General features: G+C 40.1%; 1 protein-coding gene across 1 annotated transcript in view; it reads right to left on the bottom strand.

The window, feature by feature from the left end:
* DTWD2 (DTW domain containing 2) overlaps nucleotides 1-27,262 on the bottom strand; it is a 180,270-nt gene that overhangs the window by 17,959 nt on the left and 135,049 nt on the right. Inside the window, exon 4 of the mRNA XM_044282411.1 lies at nucleotides 2,499-2,593. Within this exon, the coding sequence (XP_044138346.1) occupies nucleotides 2,499-2,593 (95 nt within the window). The remainder of the gene's footprint in view (nucleotides 1-2,498; nucleotides 2,594-27,262) is intronic.

Here is a 27,262-nt window from a genome sequence, read left to right as displayed (position 1 = left end):
ATCATCAATATTAAAACAATAAAAGGCTTGAACTACTTCAGTTGGTGTGTAATGAATCTAAAATATATGAAAGTCTAATGTTTATCAGTACATTACAGAAAATAATGAACTTTATCACAATATGCTATTTTTTTTTAGAAGGACCTGTATATGCAGTATGGCAAAGATGGTATAAAAACAAGAACGTTCTCACCCAGGTGTAGATCAGGGGTTTCTCTCAGAGGTTGTAGAGGATGGAGACGGACCTGTAGTAGTGTGTAGCCATACTGGAAGGTATCAGGCGTATGTGCCCCTTAACGTTGGTGGGTGACACGGTGGATTAGCCCTAGACAGCCCTAAAAAAAGGGACGGGCTAGTACGCCCTACCTATCTACACGAGGAACTTGCCCCGCAAGGAGCGTCCCCGTCCGGATGCCTGACCCTGTGGGGGCAGAGTCCCTAATAAACCCTATAAGGGTGCTCCCAAAGATGGTAAAGGAGGGAATGTGGGGGTCAATGTCAAAAAATAAGACAAAGTGTGTGTGTAGTCAGACAAAAACACACAGCATGACCGCAGCAACAAACTCCTATTTAGGGTATAGATGCACCAGTGGTTGACGTCTATAGAGGACAGAAAATAGCCACAGGATAATCAAAATCCAAGGGGGGGCTGTGAGAAACCCTGCTTATGAAGTTCAACAAGACCACATTCAAAAAGGAGAGGTTTTTTTTTGCCTTTGCCATCACAACGTGTGACTACCTGACAGAAAATGACAATGAATCCACATCTTTGCACAGATTTGGCCTTTTAAAGGCATGTGGTCCTAAAATTTTAATCGTTATTTTCTGAATGCTCAAAAAATGTTTTGTCTCACTCTCATTTCTTCTTGTTCCATGATGAAGCTCTACTTGGAACCTTGTTAAGATCCAACAATTTAAAATATGATTTTTTGCCATTTTTCAAGTGGTCTTAAACTTTTGATCAGGACTGTGTATATATATATATATATATATATATATATATATATAGAAATGACGAAATGGGCAGCACTCCGGTCTTGTGAAAAATTCAGTGACGTTTTATTCACACATACTATATATATGTAGAGAAAGAATCCAAGGCAGCACACAGGTATCCGTGAAAAATAAAGGGTATTTTATTCACCCATGTGTGGACAGCAACGTTTCAGCTCTCTCTATGGAGCCTTTGTCAAGCCATAGAGCGAGCTGAAATGTTGCTGTCCACACATGGGTGAATAAAATACCCTTTATTTTTCACGGATACCTGTGTGCTGCCTTGGATTCTTTCTCTACATACATCTAATTGGATCAGAGTCCGCGATCCATTTCAAGTAATTGCACCTCTTGGATTTGTGTGCTGCTCGTCTATTTTTCTTTATATATATATATATATATATATATATAAACACACACACACACACACAAATCTCTCCATATATATATATACACACACACACGCACTACCAGAACGACCCAGCTTCGTACGGGTATATTTAGTCTATTTCACTTAATGTTGTGTGTGTGGTTAAAAGGTATACACAGTGACCTTTACAGCTCCCCACTCCCTGAACTGTGACCTCCACATCACCCTGCCCCCTTAAAAGTGACTTCCACAGCACCCCACCCCCTTAACAATAACCTCCATAGCATCCCGCATTTTAACAGTGATCCCCACAGCGCCCACCCCCTTAAGTGACCTCCATTGTGGCCCACCCCCTTAACAGTGACCTGCACAGCACCCGCCCTCTTACCAGTGACCTCACAGCATCCCACTCCTTAAAAGTGATCTCCACGGCGCCTACCCCCTTAAGTGGCCTCCATAGCGGCACACCCCCTTAACAGTGACCTCCACAGCACCATCCCCTTAACAATGACCTCCACAGCACCCTGCCCCCTTAACAGTGACCTACTTCAGCGAAGAAAAATGGCTTGTTGTTATGGAAACCTGATGTAAAACTGTGTGTATGTCAGCGAAGACTGAATAAAGGTCATGTAAGTCATTGTATGTCATTCAGGTTATGACTGAAGGACCTCAGAGCTTCTATTGGCTAATATGGGTCATGTGATGGTGACATTTTTGTATTTTTGGGGAATATCTCAAGAATGGTATGTCGTAGCGAGCTGAAACCTGGTGTAAAAAAAACTCTATCAGCACCTGATTTACCTATATGCCTCTATTGTTGTATATATAGCACCGAACACGGTGAATCAAGGAAACCAAACATGAGATAATGTAGAAACTGTAGAAATACATACAAATATCATTTTTAAATATTTTGTTTAAATTCACTAATGTTTTTTACCATCTTTGCCATATATAGAATTAAATGTTGCTATTACATGTGTGCTTCCCTTAGTTGATTTGATTAGTAATCAACAGTTTATAAAATGTTGTATTACACCATCCTGACTGTAAGGGTACTTATTGATATTATTAGAAAATATTGTTTTCTCGAACAAAAAGAAATACTATGAAAATAAGGTGATTGTGTTTTTACCTTTCTTCTCCAAAACGCCGACCAATTAAGACTTTACATTTGTCTTCAGGGAGACAAGCTGCCAAAAGAGGGACTGTCCGAAGAACTCTACTTTCCTACGTGGAGAAAACAGTGGAAAAATGTAAGTAACGTACATGACGCCATTGAATTCAACCAAAATCATTATACCAAAACAACAAACACAATACACAAAACAAATTTTGCCTGTCTTGTTCTCAAATGGATTGCACAGTCAACAAAACTGATAGCAAACATAAGTCTGTGCCTAATTTTGTGCCAAAAAATGAGAAAAAGAAACATGCAAAGTTGTTTGCTACTATTATTTTCATCTTTCTCTGGAGCAAAAGGAAGAATTGTATGTTCTACTGTCTACATCATTATAACCTTGCCATAACATTAAGTAATTAAACATCTTGATGTCTTTAGGATGTAGATGTATTCTTTAAGCAACTTTTTAACCACCTCCCGTCCGCACGTTGACTATAAATATCCGGGAGGTGGTTCTCTATCTCTGAATGGACGTTTCTGAACGTCCATTCAGAGATCGCAGCTGCACGCTAATCGTGCAGCTGCAGATCGGGTTGCCCACTGTCAGTGACAGCAGGGCAACCCTTAGAGAAGGCAGGGACAGTTCCCAGGTGTCCCTGCCTTCTAGATCCCTGCCTGTGAACGCCGGAGCCGGGTGAGTGCACAGACCTTGATCCGCCCTGCACTGAGGCTGATCCACCCAGTCCGATAAACACCATAGGAAAAAAAAAAATATGTAAAAAAAAAAAAGGCATTTTGGTCACCTTACATCACAAAAAGTGCAACACCAAGTGATTAAAAAGGCGTATGTCCCACAAAATGGTACAAATAAAACCGTCATCTCATCCCGCAAAAAATAAAAAAAACTATAGCTCTCAGAATATGGACACATTAAAACATAATTTTTTTGTTTCAAGAATGCTATTATTGTGTAAAACTTAAATAAATAAGAAAAAGTATACATATTAGGTATCGCCACGTCTGTAACCATCTGCTCTATAAAAATGCCACATGACCTAACCCCTGAGGTGAATGCAGTAAAAATAAATAAATAAAAACTGTGCTAAAACAACCATTTTTTGGTCACCTTGCCCCATAAAGTGTTATAATGATTGATCAAAAAATCATATGTACCCAAAAATAGTACCAATAAAACTGGCACCTTATCCCCTAGTTTCCAAAATGGGGTCACTTTTTGGGAGTTTCTACTGTAAGGGTGCATCAGGGGGGCTTCAAATGGGACATGGCATCTAAAAACCAGTTCAGCAAAATCTGCCTTCCAAAAACCATGTGGCGTTCCTTTTCTTCTGCGCCCTGCCGTGTGCTCATAACAGCAGTTTATGACTACATGTGGGGTGTTTCTGTAAACCGCAGAATCTGGGTAATAAATATGAAATTTAGTTTGGCTGTTAATTAACCATCGATGTGTTAAAGAAAAAAATGGATTAAAATAGAAAATCGGCACAAAAAGTGAAATATAAAAATGTGATCTCCATTTTCCTTTAATTCTTGTGGAACGCCTAAAGGGTTAACAAAGTTTGGAAAATCAGTTTTAAGTAACTTGAGGGGTGTGGTTTCTACAATGGGGTCATTTATGGGGGTATCCACTATGTAAGCCCCACAAAGTGACTTCAGACCTGAACTGGTCTTTAAAAAGTGGGTTTTGGCAATTTTCTTAAAAATTTTAAGAATTGCTTCTAAACTTCTAACATCCTAAAAAAATAAAATTACATTTCCAAAATGATGCCAACATAAAGTAGACATATGGGGAATGTTAAGTAATAAATATTTTATGAGACAACACTTTTTGTTTCAAAAGCAGAAAAATAGAAATTTAGAAAATTGCGAATTTTCCAAAATTTTTGGTAAATTGGGATTTTTTTCATAAATAAAGGTGAAATATATTGAATCAAATTTATGGCTATCATGAAGTACAATGTGTCACGAGACAACAATCTCTGAATGGCTTGGATAAGTAGAGATGGACAGCACAGCTGTACGGATTCAGACCCTTTCAAACAGCAAGCAGAGTATAGCAAAAGTCCTCTGGTTCTCCTGTTTCATGTACCCTGACGTTCCAAAGTTATTATCACATAAAGTGAGATGTCAGATTTGCTAAATTAGGGCTGGTCAGGAAGGGGGCAAATGGCCCGGATGTGAAGTGGTTAAAGGGGTTGTGCGCGAATGGGGGGGGTGAATGGCTGCAAGTGGCGTCAAACCAGATGTTTTCAGTTAAGCAGCCCATCGGAGCATCGCAGTCCAGGAGTAGGAGGAGCAGGGAGCCAGGTAAGTAAGCCTCAATTTACAGGTCTGGCCAATGGGGGGGGGGGGGGTTCCCAACCCCCACCCCCCTTCCCTGTCTTCCATTACCCCTTTAGCTGGCAGCCATCAGCAAAACATGCTGGAACAGCCTTCTGGATCTTCACCACTAGTGTGAAACTAGCATTACTTGAATCTGCATTGAACAGCTTCATCCAGTGCTGGAATTTGCTCATATTCATGAGCTACTGGCTCTCCACACTCCACTGCCGCTGACTGTATTAGGAAAAAGATGTCTTAGCATGTCGGAGGGTAGAGAGAGCTTATGAATGTGAGGACTCTATTGCATTCGCTCTGTGCTAAGCAGACTCCAACTGGAGCTGATCAATACAGATTTCTGCAAAACGACTGGTAGGTGAAATGGCATTTTTGCTGAGAGTCTCTGTCACCGGTGTATGCAACCTCAGAAAGTCCCTTTAAGTAAACTAGATTAACAGAAACACTCCTTCTCTCAGGTGCTCTAAACCCAAGGGTCAACACTACCTGCACCAGGAATGAAAAATATATGTTTGCATATATTTCCATATAGTTTATAAATATTTTTCTTCTTTGGTTACTATAACATTTTCTTACACTGGCTACCCAACTAGATGCCGGGAGATTTGTTTTATAATTATGGAAAAGGCTTGCCAAAAAAACTGTTCCAAGAGTACTGGCATACAACACACTTCATAACTGAATACAGTTTTGAAATTCCTACAGAAGGCAATAATCACTTTGCACAGAATGGATATTCCGGCTCACAAAATTCTAATCAGAGTCAAAACATGTTGCTAGAAACTGTGCCTAAGTGTCAGAAAATATAACTTTTAGAAAGCCAGCTTTAAGCTTCCTCTACATGGCAGATAATGCAAACAGAATACTAAGCATCTGCTCATTATTTCGTGCTTGCACATTGTAAGTGTGTGTACCTGTTTCCAGACAATAGATAACAGGACACTCATGCATATTGCACTCTGCCTTGTAAACATACATTTCCTGAGCTGCTCGGGTACAGCGGTGGGGAGGTTACAACAAAAAGACCAGGGCGCATCTAAGACACTACACATTCTATTCCAGCAGCTTTCCTCTCCTAGCTATAGATCAGCATTCAACCACATAATGTCTAGATACGTTAAGACAAATTTATATAACACAAAGCTTTTACAGTCACCAGGGTGTCTAGAAAACTGTCCCTGGCAACTAGAATTTTTCCCCATATTATATGCATATGGTGGCCTGGTGCTGCAACCCAGTACCTAACACAGAGTTGATCACTAGTTGATTGGGGGACCCGCTCATATTATAGTGGGGGAGCGTATGTGACTAAATCTGGCTTTGAGAAATTAGGAGGGGGAATCAAAGGCTAGTGAGTAAAGGCACATTGACAAGGTCAGACCGAGCAGGCAATTATCAGGAAGGAACCGCTCGTTGCCGACAACTGCCTGCTCGTCAGTGGAGGAAAGAGCTGCATTTACAGAACATACAGTGATCGCCTCCACGGTATGGGGATAAGCGATGGCTAATGCAATTCCTCAGTCCTCATGTAGATTCATCATATTTGGGCTGCAGATCGCTGTTTATACAGTATGATCTGCGGCCCAGAAACAATGATTTAATGCGCTGCATAAATGATGATCGATGGCACCTTTACATGGCCCGGATCTTAGACTTACCTAAAATTTGCCCATGTCTGCTATAAAACATTTACAACTAGAATATTTAATTCATAAATTGTAACAGCATTTTCATTTGGTTACTCTTGTTTAAATCTCTAAACCCATATTCGAGCATATTAGTTAAGTACACCAATTCCCTAATTTACTTCTGTTTACATCCTCTTATGAAACCGATGTAAGAGTTGCATTAAAGTACCTTCACATGGTGGAAAATACACATGCACATGTCGTAAAATCATAGTAACAGAAACATAGTTTATAAGGCCAAAAAAAAGACATCTATCCATCCAGTCCAGCCTGTTATCCTGCAAGCTGATCCAGAGGAAGGCAAAAAACTGTGAGGAAGAAGCCAATTTTCCTCACTTTAGGGAAAAAAATTCCTTCCCGACTCCAATCAGGCAATCAGAATAACTCCCTGGATCAACGACCCCTATCTAGTAACTATAGCCTGTAATATTATTACACTCCAGAAATACATCCAGGCCCCTCTCTAGTAGCTATATCCTGTAATATTATTACGCTCCAGAAATACATCCAAGCCTCTCTTTAACTATTTTAGTGAATTCACCATCACCACCTCCTCAGGCAGAGAGTTCCATAGTCTCACTGCTCTTACCATAAAGAATCCTCTTCTATGTTTGTGTACAAACCTTCTTTCCTCCAGACACAGAGGATGTCCCCTCGTCACAGTCCTGGGGAAAAATAGATGATGGGAGAGATCTCTGTACTGACCCCTGATATATTTATACATAGTTATTAGATCTCCCCTAAGTTGTCTTTTTTCTAAAGTGAATAACCCTAATTTTGATAATCTTTCAGGGTACTGTAATTCCCTCATTCCAGTTATTACTTTAGTTGCACTCCTCTGAACCCTGTCCAGCTCTGCTATGTCTGCCTTGTTCACAGGATACCAGAACTGTACACAGTTCTCCATGTGTGGTCTGACCAGTGATTTGTAAAGTGACAGGACTATGTTCTTATAACGGGCATCTATGCCCCTTTTGATGTATCCCATTATCTTATCGGCCTTGGCTGCAACTGCCTGACACTGGTTTCTACAGCTTAGTTTGCTTTTTGCTTTATAAGACGCACCTGATGATAAGACGCATCTCGGTTTTTGAGGAAAATAAGAAAAAAAAAATTTTAACCAAAAGGTGTGCTTTTGGTGGGTTTTGAACTATTGGTGGTCTGTGGATAACACTATTATAGGGGATCTGTGGATAACACTATTATAGGGGATCTGTGGATGACACACTTATGGGGGATTTGTGGATGACACACTTATGGGGGATCTGTGGATGACACTGTTAGGGGGGGATTTGTTTTAATGAAGAAGCGAGTAGGAGCCTGGACAGAGGGGTGGCTGAGGATATAGTGGTTGATTTATTAACGCTTGTAAAACTGACATTGAACAGTCCCAAATTCTTTAGCAAAACTCTCCCCGGTTTATTTGGCTCTCGCCACTTTTTTAACACTGCCCCTCATATACATCTAAAGGGTATATTCAATTCCTATAGGTTTAGAAAGTATACTTTGTAACTGGAAACCCAGCAGGCGTGGATTTCTGGTAACTTGGGTGTTTTGGTCACAATACAATCACATTCACTTTCATCATGTTACAATATAGCATTACAATAGTGCTTTTTTGGCTGCTGGGTGTGTCACAGATAAATTTGCTATGCAGCGCTAGCATACAGGTGCATCTCAATAAATTAGAATATCATTGAAAAGTTAATTATTTTCAGTAATTCAATTAAAAAAGGGTAACACATAGGGTTACATATAGAGTGATCTATTTCTTTTAATGTTCATGATTAAGGCTTACAGCTAATGAAAACCCAGAAGTCAATATCTCCGAAAATTAGAATATTGTGGAAAAGTTTAATATTGTAGACCTATGGTGTCACACTTTAATCAGCTAATCGACACAAAACACCTGCAAAGGTTTCCTAAGACTTTAAATGGTCTCTCAGTCTGGTTCAGTAGGCTACACAATCATTGGGAAGACTGATGGCTTGAAAGTTGTCCAGAAGACAGTCATTGACACCCTCCACAAGGAGGGTAAGCCATAAAAGATCATTGCTAAAGAAGCTGGCTGTACACAGAGTGCTGTATCCAAGCATAATAATGGAAAGTTGAGTGGAAGGAAAAGGGTGGTAGAAAAAGGTGCACAAGCAACAGGTATAACCACAGCCTTGAAAGGATTGACAAGAAAAGGCCACTCAAGAATTTGGGGGATAATCACAATAAGTAGACTGAGGCTGGATCCAATCCTTCAAGAGTTACCACACACAGACATATCCAGCACATGGGCTATAACTGCCGCATTCCTTGTGTCAAGCCACTCATGACCCAGAGACAATGTCAGAAGCATCTTACCAGGGTTAGGCCTCATTCACACATAGCAACCAATGACGCCGTGCGCTCGTGCACTCAGCAGGACGGGTTTTCACGGACAGTGGTACGTGAAAATCCACGGATGTGTGAATGCGGCCTAAAGGAGATAAAGGACAGTTGCTCAGTGGTCCAAGTTGCTGTTTTCAGTTGAAAGTAAATCTTGCATTTCATTTAGACAAATCAAGGTCAGAGAGTCTGAAGGAAGAGTGGGGAGGCACACGATCTAAGTTGCCTGAGGTCCAGTGTGAGGTTTCCACAGTCAGTGATAGTTTGGGAAGCCATCTCATCTGCTTGTGTTGGTCCACTGTGTTATATCAAGTCAAAAGTTGATACAGCTGTCTACCAGAAAACTTTACAGCACCTCATGCTTCCCTCTGCTGACAAGTTTTATGAAGATGCAGATTTGATTTTCCAGCAGGACTTGGCACCTGCCCACACTACCAAATGCCTGGTTTAATAACCAATATATCACTGTGTTTCATTGGTTGCCTGAAATATCCAAGGAACTTGGGTTTCCATAACACCTCAGCAGTTCCACAGGCTGATCGCTTCCGTGCCACATTGATGCAATAATTCATGCAAAATGAGCTCCCATATACTGTACATACTTTTCAGTAGGCCAACATTTCTGTATTAAAAATAATTTTTAATTGGTCTTTTCTGAGATACAAAATTTGGGGTTTTCATTAGATGTCAGCTATAATCATCAAGATTAGAAGAAAAACATGCTTGAAATAGATCACTGTGTGTAATGAATCTACTGTATATAATATGAGTCACTTTTTGAATTGAATTACTGAAATAAATTAACTTTTTGATGATATTATAATTTATTGAGAGGGACCTACAGTCAGGTCCATAAATATTGGGACATATACACAATTCTAACATTTTTGGCTCTATACACCACCACAATGGATTTGAAATGAAACAAACTAGATGTGCTTTAACTGCAGACTGTCAGCTTTAATTTGGGAGCATTTACATCCAAATCAGGTGAACGGTGTAGGAATTACAACAGCTTGCATATGTGCCTCCCACTTGTTAAGGGACCAAAAGTAATTAGACAGAATAATAATCATAAATCAAATTTTCACTTTTTAATACTTAGTTGCAAATCTTTTGCAGTCAATTACAGCCTGCAGTCTGGAATGCATACACATCACCAGACGGTGGGTTTCATCCTTGGTGATGCTCTTCCAGGCCTCTACTGCAACTGTCTTCAGTTCCTGCTTGTTCTTGGGGCATTTTCCCTTCAGTTTTGTCTTCAGCAAGTGAAATGCATGCTCAATCGGATTCAGCTCAGGTGATTGACACGGCTATTGCATAACATTCCACTTATTTCCCTTAAAAATTGTCCATCTGCACTGTGAAGCGCCTGTCCAATGAGTTCTGAAGCATTTGGCTGAATATGAGCAGATAATATTGCCCGAAACACTTCTGAATTCATCCTGCTGCTTTTGTCAGCAGTCACATCATCAATAAATACATAGAGAACCAGATCCATTGGCAGTCATACATGCCCACGCCATGACACTACCACCAGCATGTCTCATTGATGAGGTGGTATGCTTAGGATCAGGAGCAGTTCCATTACTTCTCCATACTCTTCTCTTCCCATCACTTTGGTACAAGTTGATCTTGGTCTCATCTGGCCATAGGATGTTGTTCCAGAACTGTGAAGGCTTTTTTAGATGTCGTTTGGCAAACTCTAATCTGGCCTTCCTGTTTTTGAGGCTCACCAATGATTTACATCTTGTGGTGAACCGTCATGTATTCACTCTGGTGAAGTCTTCTCTTGATTGTTGACTTTTACACACATATACCTACCTCCTGGAGAGTGTTCTTGATCTGGCCAACTGTTGTGAAGGGTGTTTTCTTAACCAGGGAAAGAATTCGTCATCCACCACAGTTGTTTTCCGTGGTCTTCCAGGTTTTTTGGTGTTGCTGAGCTCACCGGTGCATTCCTTCTTTTTAAGAATGTTCCAAACAGTTGTTTTGGCCACGCCTAATGTTTTTGTTATTTCTCTGATGGGTTTGTTTTGTTTTTTCAGCCTAATGATGGCTTGCTTCACTGATAGTGACAGCTCTTTGGATCTCATCTTGGGAGTTGACAGCAACAGATTCCAAATGCAAATAGCACACTTGAAATGAATTTTGGACTTTTTATCTGCTAATTGTAATTGGGATAATGAGGGAATAACACACACCTGGCCATGGAACAGCTGAGAAGCCAATTGTCCCATTACTTTTGGTCCCTTAATAAGTGGGAGGCATATATGCAAACTGTTGTAATTCCTACACCGTTCATCTGATTTGGATGTAAATACCCTCAAATTAAAGCTGTCAGTCTGCAGTTAAAGCACATCTTGTTTGTTTCATTTCAAATACATTGTGGTGGTGTATAGAGCCAAAGATGTTAGAATTGTGTTGATGTCCCAATATTTATGGACCTGACTGTATAAGCGTTATACTAAAAGGTTCAATAGTGGGTCCACTTTTATTCAGTGATATAAAAGATGGGATTAACCTGTTCGCTACCAGCATCATACATGTACGGCGCTGGAGCAAAGTGTGAACATGGCGCCCACTCACAGCTAATGACCACGACTGGCAATAATGCCGATCATGGTCATTAAAATGTCTTTAGATGCCGTGATCAAGTCAGATTACGGCATCTAAAGGGTGAAAAACCCATCCTCATTAGTCCAATTGCGACCAATGAGTATGCCACTAATTGACTCCAATATGCTGGGTATTGAAGCATCCAATCTTATTTTATCCAGCAGGTGGCAGGCCAACATAAGAAATGAGCAATTCTGCAAAAAAACATGGGTCTAAAAGATCCGTGAGGGTCCAGAAAAAAAAAAAAAAGGATTTTGGAGGCTGAAATAAGAGCTTCACAATCATAAAAAAATATATATATAAAAAATTTTAAAAATATGAAAGTTTAAATCACCCCATTTCCAAAGAATAAAAAAAAATACATAGATAACAAAAAAATAAACATCATGGGCACCATCGCATCCAAAAACACCCGTAATATTAAAATATAAAAATATTTTTCCAATACGAGAAAAAAAGCGTCAAAATGGCCAATTTGCTATTTTTTATTGCTTCTTTTACCCAAAAAATGTAATAAAATGTGATCAAAAGTCACACCCACTTCAAAATGGTCCTGCAAAAAATTAGCTCAGTAGATATAACTATAAAAAGTTATGGGGGTCAGAATATGGTGATGTAAAAAAAAAAGTTTTTTAAAAAGTTTAATTTATTTTTACACTATTTAGAAATTAAAAAAACAACTATACATATGTGGTATCATCGTAATCATACTGACCCAGAGAAGGGCTCAGGTCAGTTTTGCCGCAAAGGGAACGCTGTTGGAAAAATATCGGTGGAGGAATTGAGTTTTTATAATTTTATTAAATAAGCCCTCATTCATATATGTGATCGGAAAAATAAAAAAAAGGTATGGCTCAACGAAGATAGGGAAGAAAAATCAAAAACGAAAAATGAAATAAATAAATAATAAATAAAAAGCAAACTTGGACACTGAGTATTTTGGGCATTCATTTGGCAAAAAGGGGTAAATGTTGATACATGTAAAGTTATGCTTCTTGGTGCTATTTCTCTACATGCATCACATGTCCTAGGGCAGTGATGGTGAACTTTTTAGAGACCGAGTGCCCAAACTGCAACCCAAAACCCACTTATTTATCACCAAGTGCCAACATGGCAATTTACCATGAATACTAGAGTGCAATATAGTATATCTTCTATGTACTTTATCGTTTAGCTATAATAGCCTGCCTACATTCAATGCACTGCCTGTGCCGTTCATAGCGTGCCCTGCGATGATGAATGGCAGGAAAAAAGTCTAAGGCTTATTGGTACACTCTGGACTTTTTCCAGGCTGCTGGGTGCCCACAGAGAGGGCTCCGAGTTCCGCCTCTGGCACCCGTGCTATAGGTTTGCCTCCACTGTCCTAGGGAGTGTACAACGGAGAGTTGCATGAGGAGAAGAATCTGGGTGTACTTGTAGGTCACAGACTAACAGCAATGTCAATCAGCTGCATCTAAGGTCAGCAGTTGTGTGTTAAGAGTGGTTCCACATATATATTTTTTTTTTTAACGCTACTTTGGTGCAGATTAATGCAAGCAGTCAGTTCAATAAGAATTTCGCCAGATCCACTACTGGCTTTTGCAGTGGCCTTTTGACAGAAAAAAACTTGTGGAGATTTATCAAGACTGGCGTTTCTAATGCTAGTCTTGATCTCAAATGTGGTGATATGAGAACAGTAAAAATTATTAAGAGACACATCATTCTGTCTCAACCAGGATGGTCCATGAACCAGAATCTGAAAGCTACCCCGGCTAAGACTTGGCATAGGATTTAGATATTACCTGATTCATAAACTAGTGTAAGTATTGGTAAACACATTTCTATGCTGAGATAAGTAATAATATAAGGGCAGACTGGATGGACCATGGTGCTTAGCTTTCTTCATCCTATAGTACTATCAAGGCAGTCAAAAACTTACAGATGCAATACACAACCTGCTTGGATTTCTGGGTTATCTTGAGGAGACATCTCACTTCTCATGCATTCGCCTCTACTTAATACACTTGGCTTTTTAGTTACAGCATTTGTAGTTTTCTGAAGACCGAATGTGGAAAATACTGAATGAATTATTACACATTATGTTTTATAAAATTAATAGTGAAATCACAATATGACAAACAAATCATGTCTGCAGTGCAACAACTGGTTGAGAATACGTAAACTTTTATGATCACAAAATGCATGAAGAAGCAGGTTGGGCTTTACTGTAGCATAATCCATCACTAGCCTGGCATAAACTCCTCTTTCCCAACATAAAAGTATTCCGTGTAATGTTTATTTCTCTAAATAAAATTGATTTCTGGAAATTACAAAGCCAAGCTTCACCAGATAGTTTTAGACTTTCCTTTTTTTTCCTCTAATGGCTGGCGTATGCATCATTTACCAATGTCATGCATGATGATATATAGAAAACATTGTCATTATGGATGGGTATATTGTGATGTTATATGTGGTTTGAGGAGGGATGCCAAACCATCTCAAATCTGAACAAGAGCAACAGCTATGGGTGCATTCTGGAGTTGTCACGTTAATTTTTACGAGTCATGTTAACCTTTAGTGACATTCCTTTCTCATAAAAACCTGACTTTCTAATCGAGCAAATTTCTAAGAACTATAAAAATGAGAATGCAGCTGGACTTGTGCCAGATCCCAGTACAGTCATAATTGAGGGAAGAGAAATTCTCATTAAACAGGCAGAGCTATTAATTACGCCATGTTAATTATGAGGCATCCTAATCACCAAGGGCTTGTTCATTTAGGAGGAAAATGGTAGAAAAGCTGCCTAAAATTAAGCACTTAACACAACTTAAATCTTCCGTTCTAGGATTCATTCTTGAAAATGTAGTTACCAGGGAAGCATAATTAAATGATAAATCATTTTAGCGCTTGCGAAAGCTATAAAACATAAGATACTTTCATTCAGATACTGACAATGTCTGTAAGCTAGCAGGAGGGCGACAATCAAAACAACATTGGATTCATAATTGCCCCACAGTCACTGCACATCAGAAAGTAGCTGCAGAAGGGCTTTATCTTAAATATTATTCCTACTGGGACTATCATAAATGGGCTGATACAAAGTAATATAACTATACCTAAAGGTGCTAAAGTGCACATGTATAAGACAATCTAAACATACTTCGCTGCTCACAAATATTGCAGTTTAAGACTTATCTATATTGTAAATACAATAGACAAGTTTAAATCAAGTTTTCATATTCAACATATTTTTAGAATTTTTAAAACATTTTCCTTGTGACTATACTGAAAAATAAATCCTAAAAGCATGCGGTTTTCGCACTGGCCACTAGGCCCAAAATATGCCAAGACTTCTTGTTATTTGAGAACAGCCACGTAGGTCATAGACACAACAGACTGCAGCTGACTTCACCGACTATGGGAGATTTTTCCAGGCATGCTCTATAACCTGTGCAAAGGTCAGAGGGAAAGATCCACCATTCACCTAATGTGAATAGTGGATCCTGTGTTATCTATGCATCAGTGATATCTTTAACCCCTTCAGCCACAATGACGTACCTGTAAGTCATTGTGGCTGAGGAAATGTATGGAGTGGGCTGCTGCACTGAGCCCGCTCCCTACGTGGCGAGTGCCAGCTGTATAATACAGCAGGCACCTGGCCAAAATGACCAAGATCCCAATTTCCCAATATTACATATAAAAAAAATATATATTTTAATTTTTTTTTAAAAAACATAGGTATCAATGAAAATGTCTGGACTATTAAAATCTAAAAATATTTTTCATGTGCAGTGTACACCATAATGGAAGAAAATAACCCCAAAAAATAAAAAATAAACACTGAAGGTGTACGTACCCCGAAAACCATACCAATAAAAATTACAGTTCGTTCTGCAAAAAATAAGCCCTCATACTGCTCTGTGGAAGGAAAATTTAAAAAAACCTACGGCCTGGCGTTGCCAGAAAATGGCAACGCCATTATTTTTTTTAAGTTATGAAAAAATTACAAATCTGGTCGCGCAATAATCATATTGACCTGCAAAATCAGTCATGTCATTTTTAGCACATGATGAACGCCACGATATCCAAACCCAGTTGAGTGTTTTTTCAATATAACTCTGCAAATAATTTTTCCCATTTTGCAATACAAGACATGATAAATTAAATGGTGCAATTAAAAAAAATACAACTTATCACGCAAAATATAAGCTGTCATATGGCTATATGAACAGAAAATATAGAAAGTTATGGCTATTGGAACGTGGAGAGGAAAAAATGAAAATTTCAAACCAAAAATTGACCCGATCCTTTAAAAATAAGGAGATGGCTACTAAAAAGAAATCTGATGATTGCTTGTTAAAGTTCCATATGTGAACTATAAAAAAAGTGTAAAAATAAATAAAAAAATTTAAAAATACAAAAAATACAAGAAAATACAAAAATGTAATTCACCCCCCCTTTCCTCAAAAAAAAATACATGAACAATAAAAAAAAAAATACTGTAAACATCATGGGCATCGCCACATGCAAAAATGCCCATACTATTAAAAATATTTTTTTTTTACCATACGACAAAACCCAAAAAAAGTCAAAAGGCCAATTTGATGTTTTTTGGTCGCTTCAGCTCCAACAAAAAAACGGAATAAAAAGTAATCAAAACTCATAAACACCCCAAAATTGTATCGATGAAAAGTACAGATTGCCCGACAAAAAAGAAGCCCTCGCACAGCTCTGTACACATACTGTTAATATAACTACAAAAAAATAGGGGTCATAATATGGTGATAAAAAGAAAAAACAATTTTTTTTCAAGGTTTTATCTTTTTTCAACATTCAAACCCAAGAACAACTACACAAATATGGTATTGCAATAATCGTACTGAACCAAAGAATTGAAAGTAACAGGTCAGTTTTACCACAGAGGAAACATCATAAAAACGAAACCTTTTAACCCCTTGAGGACCCTGCCATATTTCACCTTAAGGACCAGGACATTTTCAGCAAATCTGACGTGTCTGAGAACTTTAAAACGCTTTTACTTATTCAGGCCATTCTGAGATTGTTTTCTCGTCACATATTGTACTTCATGGCAGTGGTAAAATTGAGTAAAAAAAAATCATTTTTATTTATTAAAAAATACCAAATTTAAAAAAAAATTGAATAATTAGCAAATTAGCAAATTTCAATTTATCTACTTTTATAATAGATAGTAATACCTCCAAAAATAGTTATTACTTTACATTTCCCATATGTCTACTTCATGTTTTGATCATTTTGTGAATGACATTTTATTTTTTGGGGACGATAGATGGCTTAGAAGTCTAGAAGTTTAGAACCAAAACCCACTTTTTAAGGACCAGTTCAGGTCTAAAATCACTTTGTGAGGCTAACATAATAGAAACCACCAAAAAATAACCCCATTTTAGAAACTACACTCCTCAAGGTATTCAAAACTGATTTTACAAACTTTGTTAACTCTTTAGGTGTTCCACAAGAATAAATGGAATATGGAGATGAAATTTCCAAATTTCACTTTTTTGGCAGATTTTCCATTTTAATCCATTTTTCCCCGCTAACAAAGCAAGGGTTAACAACCAAACAAAACCCAATATTTATTGCCCTGATTCTGTAGTTTACAAAAACAGCCCATATGTGGCCGTAAACAGCTCTATGGGCACACGGCAGAGCGCAGAAGGAAAGAAACACCATATGGTTTTTGGAAGGCAGATTATTTTGGACAGTTTTTTTGACACCATGTCCCATTTGAAGTCCCCCTGATGCACCCCTAGAGTAGAAACTCCAAAAAAGTGACCCCATTTTGGAAACTACGGGATAAGGTGGCAGTTTTATTGGTACTATTTTAGGGTACATATAAATTTTGGTTACTCTATATTACACTTTTTGTGAGGCAAGATATAAGAAATAACTGTTTTGGCACCGTTTTTATTTTTTGTTATTTACAATGTTTATCTGACAGGTTAGATCATGTGGAATTTATATAGAGAAGGTTGTTACGGACGCAACAATACAGAATATGACTACGTTTTTGGTTGTTTGTTTCAGTTTTACATAATAAAGCATTTTTTTTTTGTGTCTCCATATTCTGAAAGCTATGTTTTATTTTTATTTTTTGGGAGACTGTCTTATGTAGGGGCTCATTTTTCTCGGGATGAGATGACGGTTTGATTGGTACTATTTTAGGGTGCGTATGACTTTTTGATCACTTGCTATTACACTTTTTTGCTTTTTTTTACCCCGCAATTTTTATTTTTACGGTGTTCACCTAAGGGGTTAGTTTGTGATATTTTTATGCAGCAGGTTCTTACGGACGCAGCGATACCTAATATATATACTTTTTTTTATTTATGTTTTATACAATAACAGCATTTTTAACTAAAAATAAAATCATGTTTCAGTGTCTCCATATTCTGAGAGCCCTATTTTTTTTTTTTTTTTTGGTGACGGTCTTAGGTAGGGTATCATTTTTGCGGGATTAGATGACGGTTTCATTGGCACTATTTTGGGTGCATATGACTTTTTGATCGCTTGCTATTACACTTTTTGTGATGTAAAATGACAAAGAATAGCGTTTTTGACACCGTTTTAATTTAAATTTTTTACGGTGTTCAATGGAGGGGTTAGGTCATGTAGTATTTTTATAAAGCACGTTGTTACGTACATGGCGATTTCTAATATGTCTACTTTTTTTTTCTACATTTACCATAATAAAAGCATTTTTGAAACAAAAAAATCATGTTTTAGGCCTATTGCACACGACCGTAGGTGTCCCATTGCCGTATTGCGGACTGCATATGCGGATCCGCAATACATGGGCAACGTTCCGTGTGCATTCCGCATCATAGATGAGGCTGGCTCACTTTGTTAGCTGCTTACAATCTATAGGGCAGGAGTTCCTTGCTTGCTGCTGTTGCTCTCACACACTGTTCCAGACTACTAGTAGATTCTGCTCCAGAATAAGGGTGTGGCCTGCCCACATCTAGCAACTGAGCCAGGAAGCTGGCTAATTAACCCCACACGTCCCAGACCTCCCTAAACACAAACTTTAGGATAAACAGTACACAAATACAGCGACATGACAATAACATCTTAAGCAGTGGAGCACTGTGCTACCAGTGGGACACTGCATATGTTCTATTTAAAAGCCAATATAATCACTATCAGATTAAGCTCAATGTAAAATAAACCTACAATAGAAGAAAAAACAAGTCAAATTGTGAAACTATACCATCAAAATGTGTGCTGGGATTCACCTAATGATCTGAAATTATAGCCAGTGAGAGTACATGTAGTACCCTCGAGCAGTGATACTTTGAAGTCTGGACATTTGTCCATTTCCTCTATGCAAAGTTATTAACTCCTCATTTTATTTCACGTTAAAGAGCTAACTTGCACTAACTTATACTGTTTTATACTGTATAACTGGATTTGATATGTTTGTTTAGATTTATATCCTGATCATTTGCACTGTGTTTGCACAGTGAAAGGGTTAATGAACACAGATTTTTGGGACTTTCTAGCTAAAAATGAGCAGCTGGTATTTTTCCACAGCTACCATAGGCTTTAAAGAAGGGCATTAGTTGAAGGGGAAAAAAACTGACTTGTTTACCACCAAAACCAGACAGACTAAGCTTTTGAATATCTGATTTAGCTCTGTTATTATGTCTGAAACCCAGTTTGTGTCTGAAAAAACTCCTGTGTTGTTGCCATTCAGTATCATTAAAGCTGTGCTGTAAGTCTATGAGATATGAGAGTTGTAACATTGTATTTGTTTCTGCTGAGTATCTCCACTCCACCCCTCCCCACTAGAAGGTTCTAGTTCAGATAGAAACTGTATATAAGGAGAGCCGTCAAAGCTCTTACTGTTCTGAAGTTAGGAACAGTGCTTAGAAGAGGAGACTCTGCAAGACTATTGAATGATCATAAGAAGACACCTGGATCACCAGCCTTTGGCCAGGGTACCATCCTTCTGAGAGAGAGGGACAGCTAGCTAAGGTCTCAAAAGCATTGAACCCTTCTTCTGCCAGGTTGGAGACTGGAGAACCCTACCCTATGCCTCGCCTGTATTGTTCTACACATGAATTCCTCCAGTAAAGAAACACACTAGTGTACTGGAGACACTGACTCTCTGGACTTAATTCACATTGGGGTGCACCATGCCTTACCATCCCTTCCGTAGAGCAGCAACATGTGGTGACACCTCAACGGTGTCTGGGGTACCTAGTGTAGCGTTGTTGCCACACCAAACCCGGCCACTGCATAAATACATAATTTTGGTAATGTCTAACTTGTTACAGATTGCAGGAAGGTGTTGTCTACACCTGGTGTGAGGATGACTCTTGGGAGCTGGATTCCAACTTGATCCACCAGCAGCTACACAGAAAGGATCCGTTGTGCGTCTAATTTTTCCTTCCATCTGACAGATCAGAAGAAGAGTCAACTAAATGAGGATGTCAGCCAGGCCCGAAAGGCAAAATAGTGGCCTGTTCATGAAGTGGGAAGGGTGGGAACAGCATGATAAGTCCACAGAATGGCCCAATGACATAGTGGTGAGGTGGAAGCAGCATGCGGAGGCCACAGAGTGGCACAATGACAGTGTGGAGGTGGCAGCAGCATAAGGAGACCACGGAGTGGAGAGGTGACATAGTGTGGAGGTGGCAGCAGCATGAGGAGACCACAGAGTGGAAAGGTGACAAAGTTAGGAGGTGGCAGAAGCATCCGGAAGCCACAGAGTGGCAAGGTGACAGTGTGGAGGTGGCAGCAGCATCAGGAGACCACAGAGTGGCAAGGTGACATAGTGTTGAGGTGGCAGCAGCATGAGGAGACCACAGAGTGGCAAGGTGACATACAGTCAGGTCTATACATATTGGGACATCGACACAATTCTAAGATTTGTGGCTCTATACACCATCACAATGGATTTGAAATGAAACAAACTAGATGTGCTTTAACTGCAGACTGTCAGCTTTAATTTGAGGGTATTTACATCTAAATCAGTTAACAGTGTAGGAATTACAACAGTTTGCTTATGTGCCTCCCACTTGTTAAGGGACCAAAAGTAATGGGACAGAATAATAATCATAAATCAAACTTTCACTTTTTAATACTTGGTTGCAAATCCTTTGCAGTCAATTACATCCTGAAGTCTGCAACGCATAGACATCACCAGACGCTGGGTTTCATCCCTGGTGATGCTCTGCCAGGCCTCTACTGCAACTGTCTTCAGTTCCTGCTTGTTCTTGGGGCATTTTCCCTTCAGTTTTGTCTACAGCAAGTGAAATGCATGCTCAATCAGATTCAGGTCAGGTGATTGACTTGGCCACTGCATAACATTCCACTTCTTTCCCTTAAAAAACTCTTTGGTTGCTTCTGCAGTATGCTTTGGGTCATTGTCCATCTGCACTGTGAAGCACCATCCAATGAGTTCTGAAGCATTTGGCTGCATATGAGCAGATAATATTGCCTGAAACACTTCAGAATTCATCCTGCTGCTTTTGCAAGCAGTCACATCATCAATAAGTTCCACTGGCAGTCATACATGCCCACGCCATGACACTGCCACCACCATGCTTCATTGATGAGGTGGTATGCTTAGGATCCTGAGCAGTTCCTTTCTTTCTCCATACTCTTCTCTTCCCATCACTCTGGTACAAGTTGATCTTGGTCCTCATCTGTCCATAGGATGTTGTTCCAGAACTGTGAAGGCTTTTTTAGATGTCGTTTGGCAAAACTGTCCTTCCTGTTTTTGAGGCTCACCAATGGTTTACATCTTGTGGTGAACCCTCTGTATTTACTCTGGTGTAGTCTTCTCTTGATTGTTGACTTTGACACACATACACCTACCTCCTGAGAGTGTTCTTGATCTGGCCAACTGTTGTGAAGGGTGTTTTCTTCGGTCATCCACCACAGTTGTTTTCCGTGGTCTTCCAGGACTTTTGGTGTTGCAGAGTTCACCGGTGTGTTCCTTCTTTTTAAGAATGTTCCAAACAGTTGTTTTGGCCACGCCTAATGTTTTTGCTATCTTTCTGATGGGTTTGTTTAGTTTTTTCAGCCTAATAATGGCTTGCTTCACTGATAGTGACAGCTCTTTGGATCTCATCTTGAGAGTTGACAGCAACAGATTCCAAATGCAAAAAGCACACTTGAAATGAACTCTGGACCCTTTATCTGCTCATTGTAATTGGGATAATGAGGGAATAACACACACCTGGCCATGGAACAGCTGAGAAGCCAATTGTCCCATTACTTTTGGTCCCTTAACAAGTGGGAGGCACATATGCAAACTGTTGTAATTCCTACACCGTTCACCTGATTTGGATGTAAATACCCTCAAATAAAAGCTGACAGTCTGCAGTTAAAGTACATCTTGTTGGTTTCATTTCAAATCTATTGTGGTGGTGTATAGAGCCAAAAATGTTAGAATTGTGTCGATGTTCCAAAGAGCTGGGTGGGTGACTACTCCCCGCGTTCCAGGCTGGTTCTTGACTGGCCTATAGAAAACCAAGCCGGCAGTGTCAGCTGGGTGTGATTACCTCTCTCTCTGACAAAGGAGCTCTGGCAATTACTGGATTGGGATCTGAGCCGTGTGCTAGGCTGGAGGCCTGAGTTTGGGAAGTCTGCTCTGTCCTGGGCAATGCCGATCGGGTGTGACCTAACACCAAGAATAACAGGTGACTGTGTTGCTGTATGAACTGTCTAGGAGTGAACGAACACCAAAACGGATGGACTGTCGTACTGTTTTGTTGCCATAAGTGTGAATAAAACACTGAAGTTTTTTTGAGTTACAAACTACGTCCACTTGTCCTGTCTACCAGTGCGAATCCCTACACCTGTTAATGGCTGTAACACCCCAATAAGAGGAACGGTTTGCTGGTATTACAGAGCTGTATAATGGCAATTTAAGTCCCCAGTCAGTGCAGCAAGGTGTAACAGGATTGTTTCTACCCAGGCTGTAACCTCACCTACTGAACCCTGTTCAAAATAAATGCTGTGGAATGATTCATTACCACAAAGCGTCAGGAAAATCGGGTTCAGTGCGAATCAAATTTTTCCTGAAATTCGGATGGAATTCCACTTAGTCAGCTTCGATTCGCTCATCTCTAATAAATATACATACAACTTCAAGTTAAAAAGCCTACTTGAAATCTGCTGCAAACTGCTGCAAATGTTCTTTCTGATATAAGTGGGTTCCAAATTACTCGCCAGTTAACAGCACGGTGCTCCATAGCTTTTAATATTAAATATTTTAATACGTGCTTTAAAGCAAGTCACCATATTTAAAGTTCCTTCCTTTGCAAACATTGCCCGCACTAATAAGGAGACTGCTTATTCAATATTAATTAAAGTGGCAACATTTAAATGTCAAGTGGAGACTCCAAGCGAAAACAGACCTGCACAGTGAAAGCAGGCAAGGGGTGATACTAACTGATGAGAGGAAACAGTGTACATTGCTAAAGCCTCCATACAGGCATTCTCCAGTCACTCCACACACTATATCATGGCTGATGCATGCTGTAAGGGAATGGTGTGGCGCTGGGTAAAAAGGGAATGGAGAAGAGATGACTACAGTTTGGGATAGGTGACGTCATAAACATGGTAAAGTCAGTTTATAGATATCCTAATTTAAAATAATCAACCATAGTGATATCCAATCTAATAAGTTCAAACCCTTATTCATCAAAGTCAAATCAAACATGTAAAAGAATATGTTGCATTTAAAGAAAAAGAAAAAAAATTACATGCACAGTTTATCCATTACAATATAGGATATGTTCACCTTTTCCTACTATTTTTATTGCTCTACATTTCCTATGCAGAGCTTTGTGTTTCCATGGTTACAGACAACAACTGAACCCTGTGTATTCTAATCTTGTAGACTTACTTCTTTCCAACTGTCCCCTACTTTTCCCCTACTTTTTTTAAATTGAATACCCATTTTATATATATCTATCTGTCTAATATTTCCTAATATCTTTAAAAATAAAATGATATTAAGCTTGAATTGAACTCTTTATCAGGCTATTATAATTCTATTAATCTCATGTATGAATTTTATAAAAACCTAAGCTATCTAATATCTATCTACCTGTTATCTATCTACCCAGTTTTCCAGCTAATATCTGTCTATATAGGTGAGCGAAGCTGGCCCCCCTTCAAACAGCACAAACAAAAACTCCAGTGTGTTTCTTTAGTGCTACGTTTGTGCTGTTTTGTGCCGCAAAAATTAACATTTGTGCTGCTTTTATTTTAAAGATAATAGCAACTGTTTGTTTCAACATGATGACATCACCAGCCCCCCTACAACAGCAAAAAGACATGAAACTTGCTGGTTGGTTAGTGCTACGTTTGTGCTGGTTTGTGCCGTTTAAATCTCCATTCTACCTCATTTCGTTTTCGAGCTATTAACCATTTATTGAAAGGTCACCAAAGGTCACCTAGCCCCCCATCACAGCCAAAAGACACAAAACTGGGCCGGTTGGTTAGTGCTACGTTTGTGCTGGTTTGTGCTGTAGAAATTAACATTTGTGCTGCTTTTATTTGTAAGATAATAGCAAAACCGGGCTGGTTGGTTAGTGCTGCATTTGTGCTGTAAAAATGATCATTTGTGCTGCTTATTTTTCTGAACTCCATTAACAGGGCTGAAGCAGACTGACTTTACACAGGTAGTAAGACAAGTTAATGTGGACTGGCATCACTTGAAGTAAGAATGATTATAGCTACAGCCAAAAAAATAAATACTAACTATCAAGAAGTAGAATAGTAAAATGTGTCTCAAACATTTTTATTCTACAAATCATTTTATAAACTAAAGATCATAAAGTTTTCATGAAAATCAATGACAAATAAAGAACAAATAAACCCAAACATAGAGATATCCATATTAAGTCCTGATTTTTTCGCAGTCTTCATCAAACGGTAACTGCACTTGTCCATAGGAAGTGCATAAAAAAGTAGATTATCTCAAGCTAAAACCTTTGCTACCTACGCTTAACAAATAGTAACTTGGAACTACAAGCAGCTAATAATACAAAATCATCAGCACTCCATACAGTGTACAGACCTTGAGTAAGAGGTTGGTGCTTGAAGTGACAACATGGATGGCGCTGTGTCCGTCAAACATTTGGGGGCCATACAGGGTCCCTTCTGGGCGACATAGTGACCGTCACTATGTTGGCCAAAAGAAGGGACCCTGCATGGCCCCAAAATGTTGGCTGTTAGATGTATGTGTCAATTTAATAAAAAGTGCTTTACTTCTGGCACATATTATCCAGTGCTGGTGTCTTCTATTGTGGACTACAAGAAGCTACCTCTTGTGTACAGAACAGTATGGGGGCAGATCTTGGTATGTGAATTTACCACTGCCATACCATTTGTCAAATCATCATATTTTTCCCATGCGTAATCAGACATTTTACAGTAGGCTATGTAACGGCCTAGAGAGCTTCTGGTAGCTGGTTGGCAAAATGCAACAACAGCTTTTAAAGTGAACCTGTTCTCATTTAATTCAAGGTAGGCTGGAAATTAAGAGAGTTCTGCTTCAAGAAATCTTTCTTGTGAACCTCTGCTTCGTGTTTCACAAGCTGCCCAGAGTCCTATGTCAGTGTCAATCCAAAGGTGCTGTCTAGAGTTGAGCGAACACCTGGATGTTCGGGTTCGAGAAGTTCGGCCGAACTTCCCGGAAATGTTCGGGTTCGGGATCCGAACCCGACCCGAACTTCGTCCCGAACCCGAACCCCATTGAAGTCAATGGGGACCCAAACTTTTCGGCACTAAAAAGGCTGTAAAACAGCCCAGGAAATGGCTAGAGGGCTGCAAAAGGCAGCAAAATGTAGTTAAATCCCCTGCAAACAAATGTGGATAGGGAAATGAATAAGAATAAAAAATAAAATAAATAAAAATTAACCAATATCAATTGGAGAGAGGTCCCATAGCAGAGAATCAGGCTTCATGTCACCCACCACTGGAACAGGCCACTGTCAGATATTTAGACCCCGGCACCCAGACAGAGGAGAGAGGTCCCATTGCAGAGAATCAGGCTTTATGTCATAGCAGAGAATCAGGCTTCACGTCACCCACCACTGGAACAGGCCATTGTCAGATATTTTGGCCCTGGCACCCAGACAGAGGAGAGAGGTCCCATAGCAGAGAATCGGGCTTCATGTCATAGCAGAGAATCAGGCTTCATGTCATAGCAGAGAATCAGGCTTCACGTCACCCACCACTGGAACAGGCCATTGTCAGATATTTTGGCCCTGGCACCCAGACAGAGGAGAGAGGTCCCATAGCAGAGAATCAGGCTTCATGTCATAGCAGAGAATCAGGCTTCATGTCCCCCAACACTGGAACAGGCCACTGTCAGATATTTTTAGGCCCCGGCACCCAGACAGAAGAGAGATGTCCCATAGCAGAGAATCAGGCTTCATGTCATAGCAGAGAATCAGGCTTCATGTCATAGCAGAGAATCAGGCTTCATGTCATAGCAGAGAATCAGGCTTCACGTCACCCACCACTGGAACAGGCCATTGTCAGATATTTTGGCCCTGGCACCCAGACAGAGGAGAGAGGTCCCATAGCAGAGAATCAGGCTTCATGTCATAGCAGAGAATCAGGCTTCATGTCATAGCAGAGAATCAGGCTTCATGTCATAGCAGAGAATCAGGCTTCACGTCACCCAACACTGGAACAGGCCACTGTCAGATATTTTTAGGCCCCGGCACCCAGACAGAGGAGAGGTTCATTCAACTTTGGGCTGCCCCGCAATATAATGGTAAAATGAAAATAAAAAAAGGATTGAATGAGGAAGTGCCCTGGAGTACAATAATATATGGTTAAGGGGAGGTAGTTAATATCTAATCTGCACAAGGGATGGACAGGTCCTGTGGGATCCATGCCTGGTTCATTTTTATGAACGTCAGCTTGTCCACATTGGCTGTAGACAGGCGGCTGCGTTTGTCTGTAATGACGCCCCCTGCCGTGCTGAATACACGTTCAGACAAAACGCTGGCCGCCGGGCAGGCCAGCACCTCCAAGGCATAAAAGGCTAGCTCTGGCCACGTGGACAATTTGGAGACCCAGAAGTTGAATGGGGCCGAACCATCAGTCAGTACGTGGAGGGGTGTGCACACGTACTGTTCCACCATGTTAGTGAAATGTTGCTTCCTGCTAACACGTTCCGTATCAGGTGGTGGTGCAGTTAGCTGTGCCGTGTTGACAAAACTTTTCCAAATCTCTGCCATGCTAACCCTGCCCTCAGAGGAGCTGGCCGTGACACAGCTGCGTTGGTGACCTCTTGCTTCTCCTCTGCCTTCGCCTTGGGCTTCTACTTGTTCCCCTGTGACATTTGGGAATGCTCTCAGTAGCGCGTCTACCAATGTGCGCTTGTACTCGCGCATCTTCCTATCAAGCTCCAGTGCAGGAAGTAAGGTGGGCACATTGTCTTTGTACTGTGGATCCAGCAGGGTGGCAACCCAGTAGTCCGCACACGTTAAAATGTGGGCAACTCTGCTGTCGTTGCGCAGACACTGCAGCATGTAGTCACTCGTGTGCCAGGCTGCCAAGAGGTAAGGACAAGCTGTCCTCTGTGGGAGGCGTATCGTCATCGTCCTGTGTTTCCCCCCAGCCACGCACCAGTGATGGGCCCGAGCTGCGTTGGATGCCACCCCGCTGTGAACATGCTTCATCCTCATCCTCCTCCACCTCCTCGTCCTCCAGTAGTGGGCCCTGGCTGGCCACATTTGTACC

The sequence above is a fragment of the Bufo gargarizans genome, chromosome 1 (genome assembly GCF_014858855.1).
Source record: "Bufo gargarizans isolate SCDJY-AF-19 chromosome 1, ASM1485885v1, whole genome shotgun sequence".
In the NCBI taxonomy this organism is placed as follows: Eukaryota; Metazoa; Chordata; class Amphibia; order Anura; family Bufonidae; genus Bufo; species Bufo gargarizans.
This window is presented reverse-complemented; position numbering and strand designations above follow the sequence as displayed.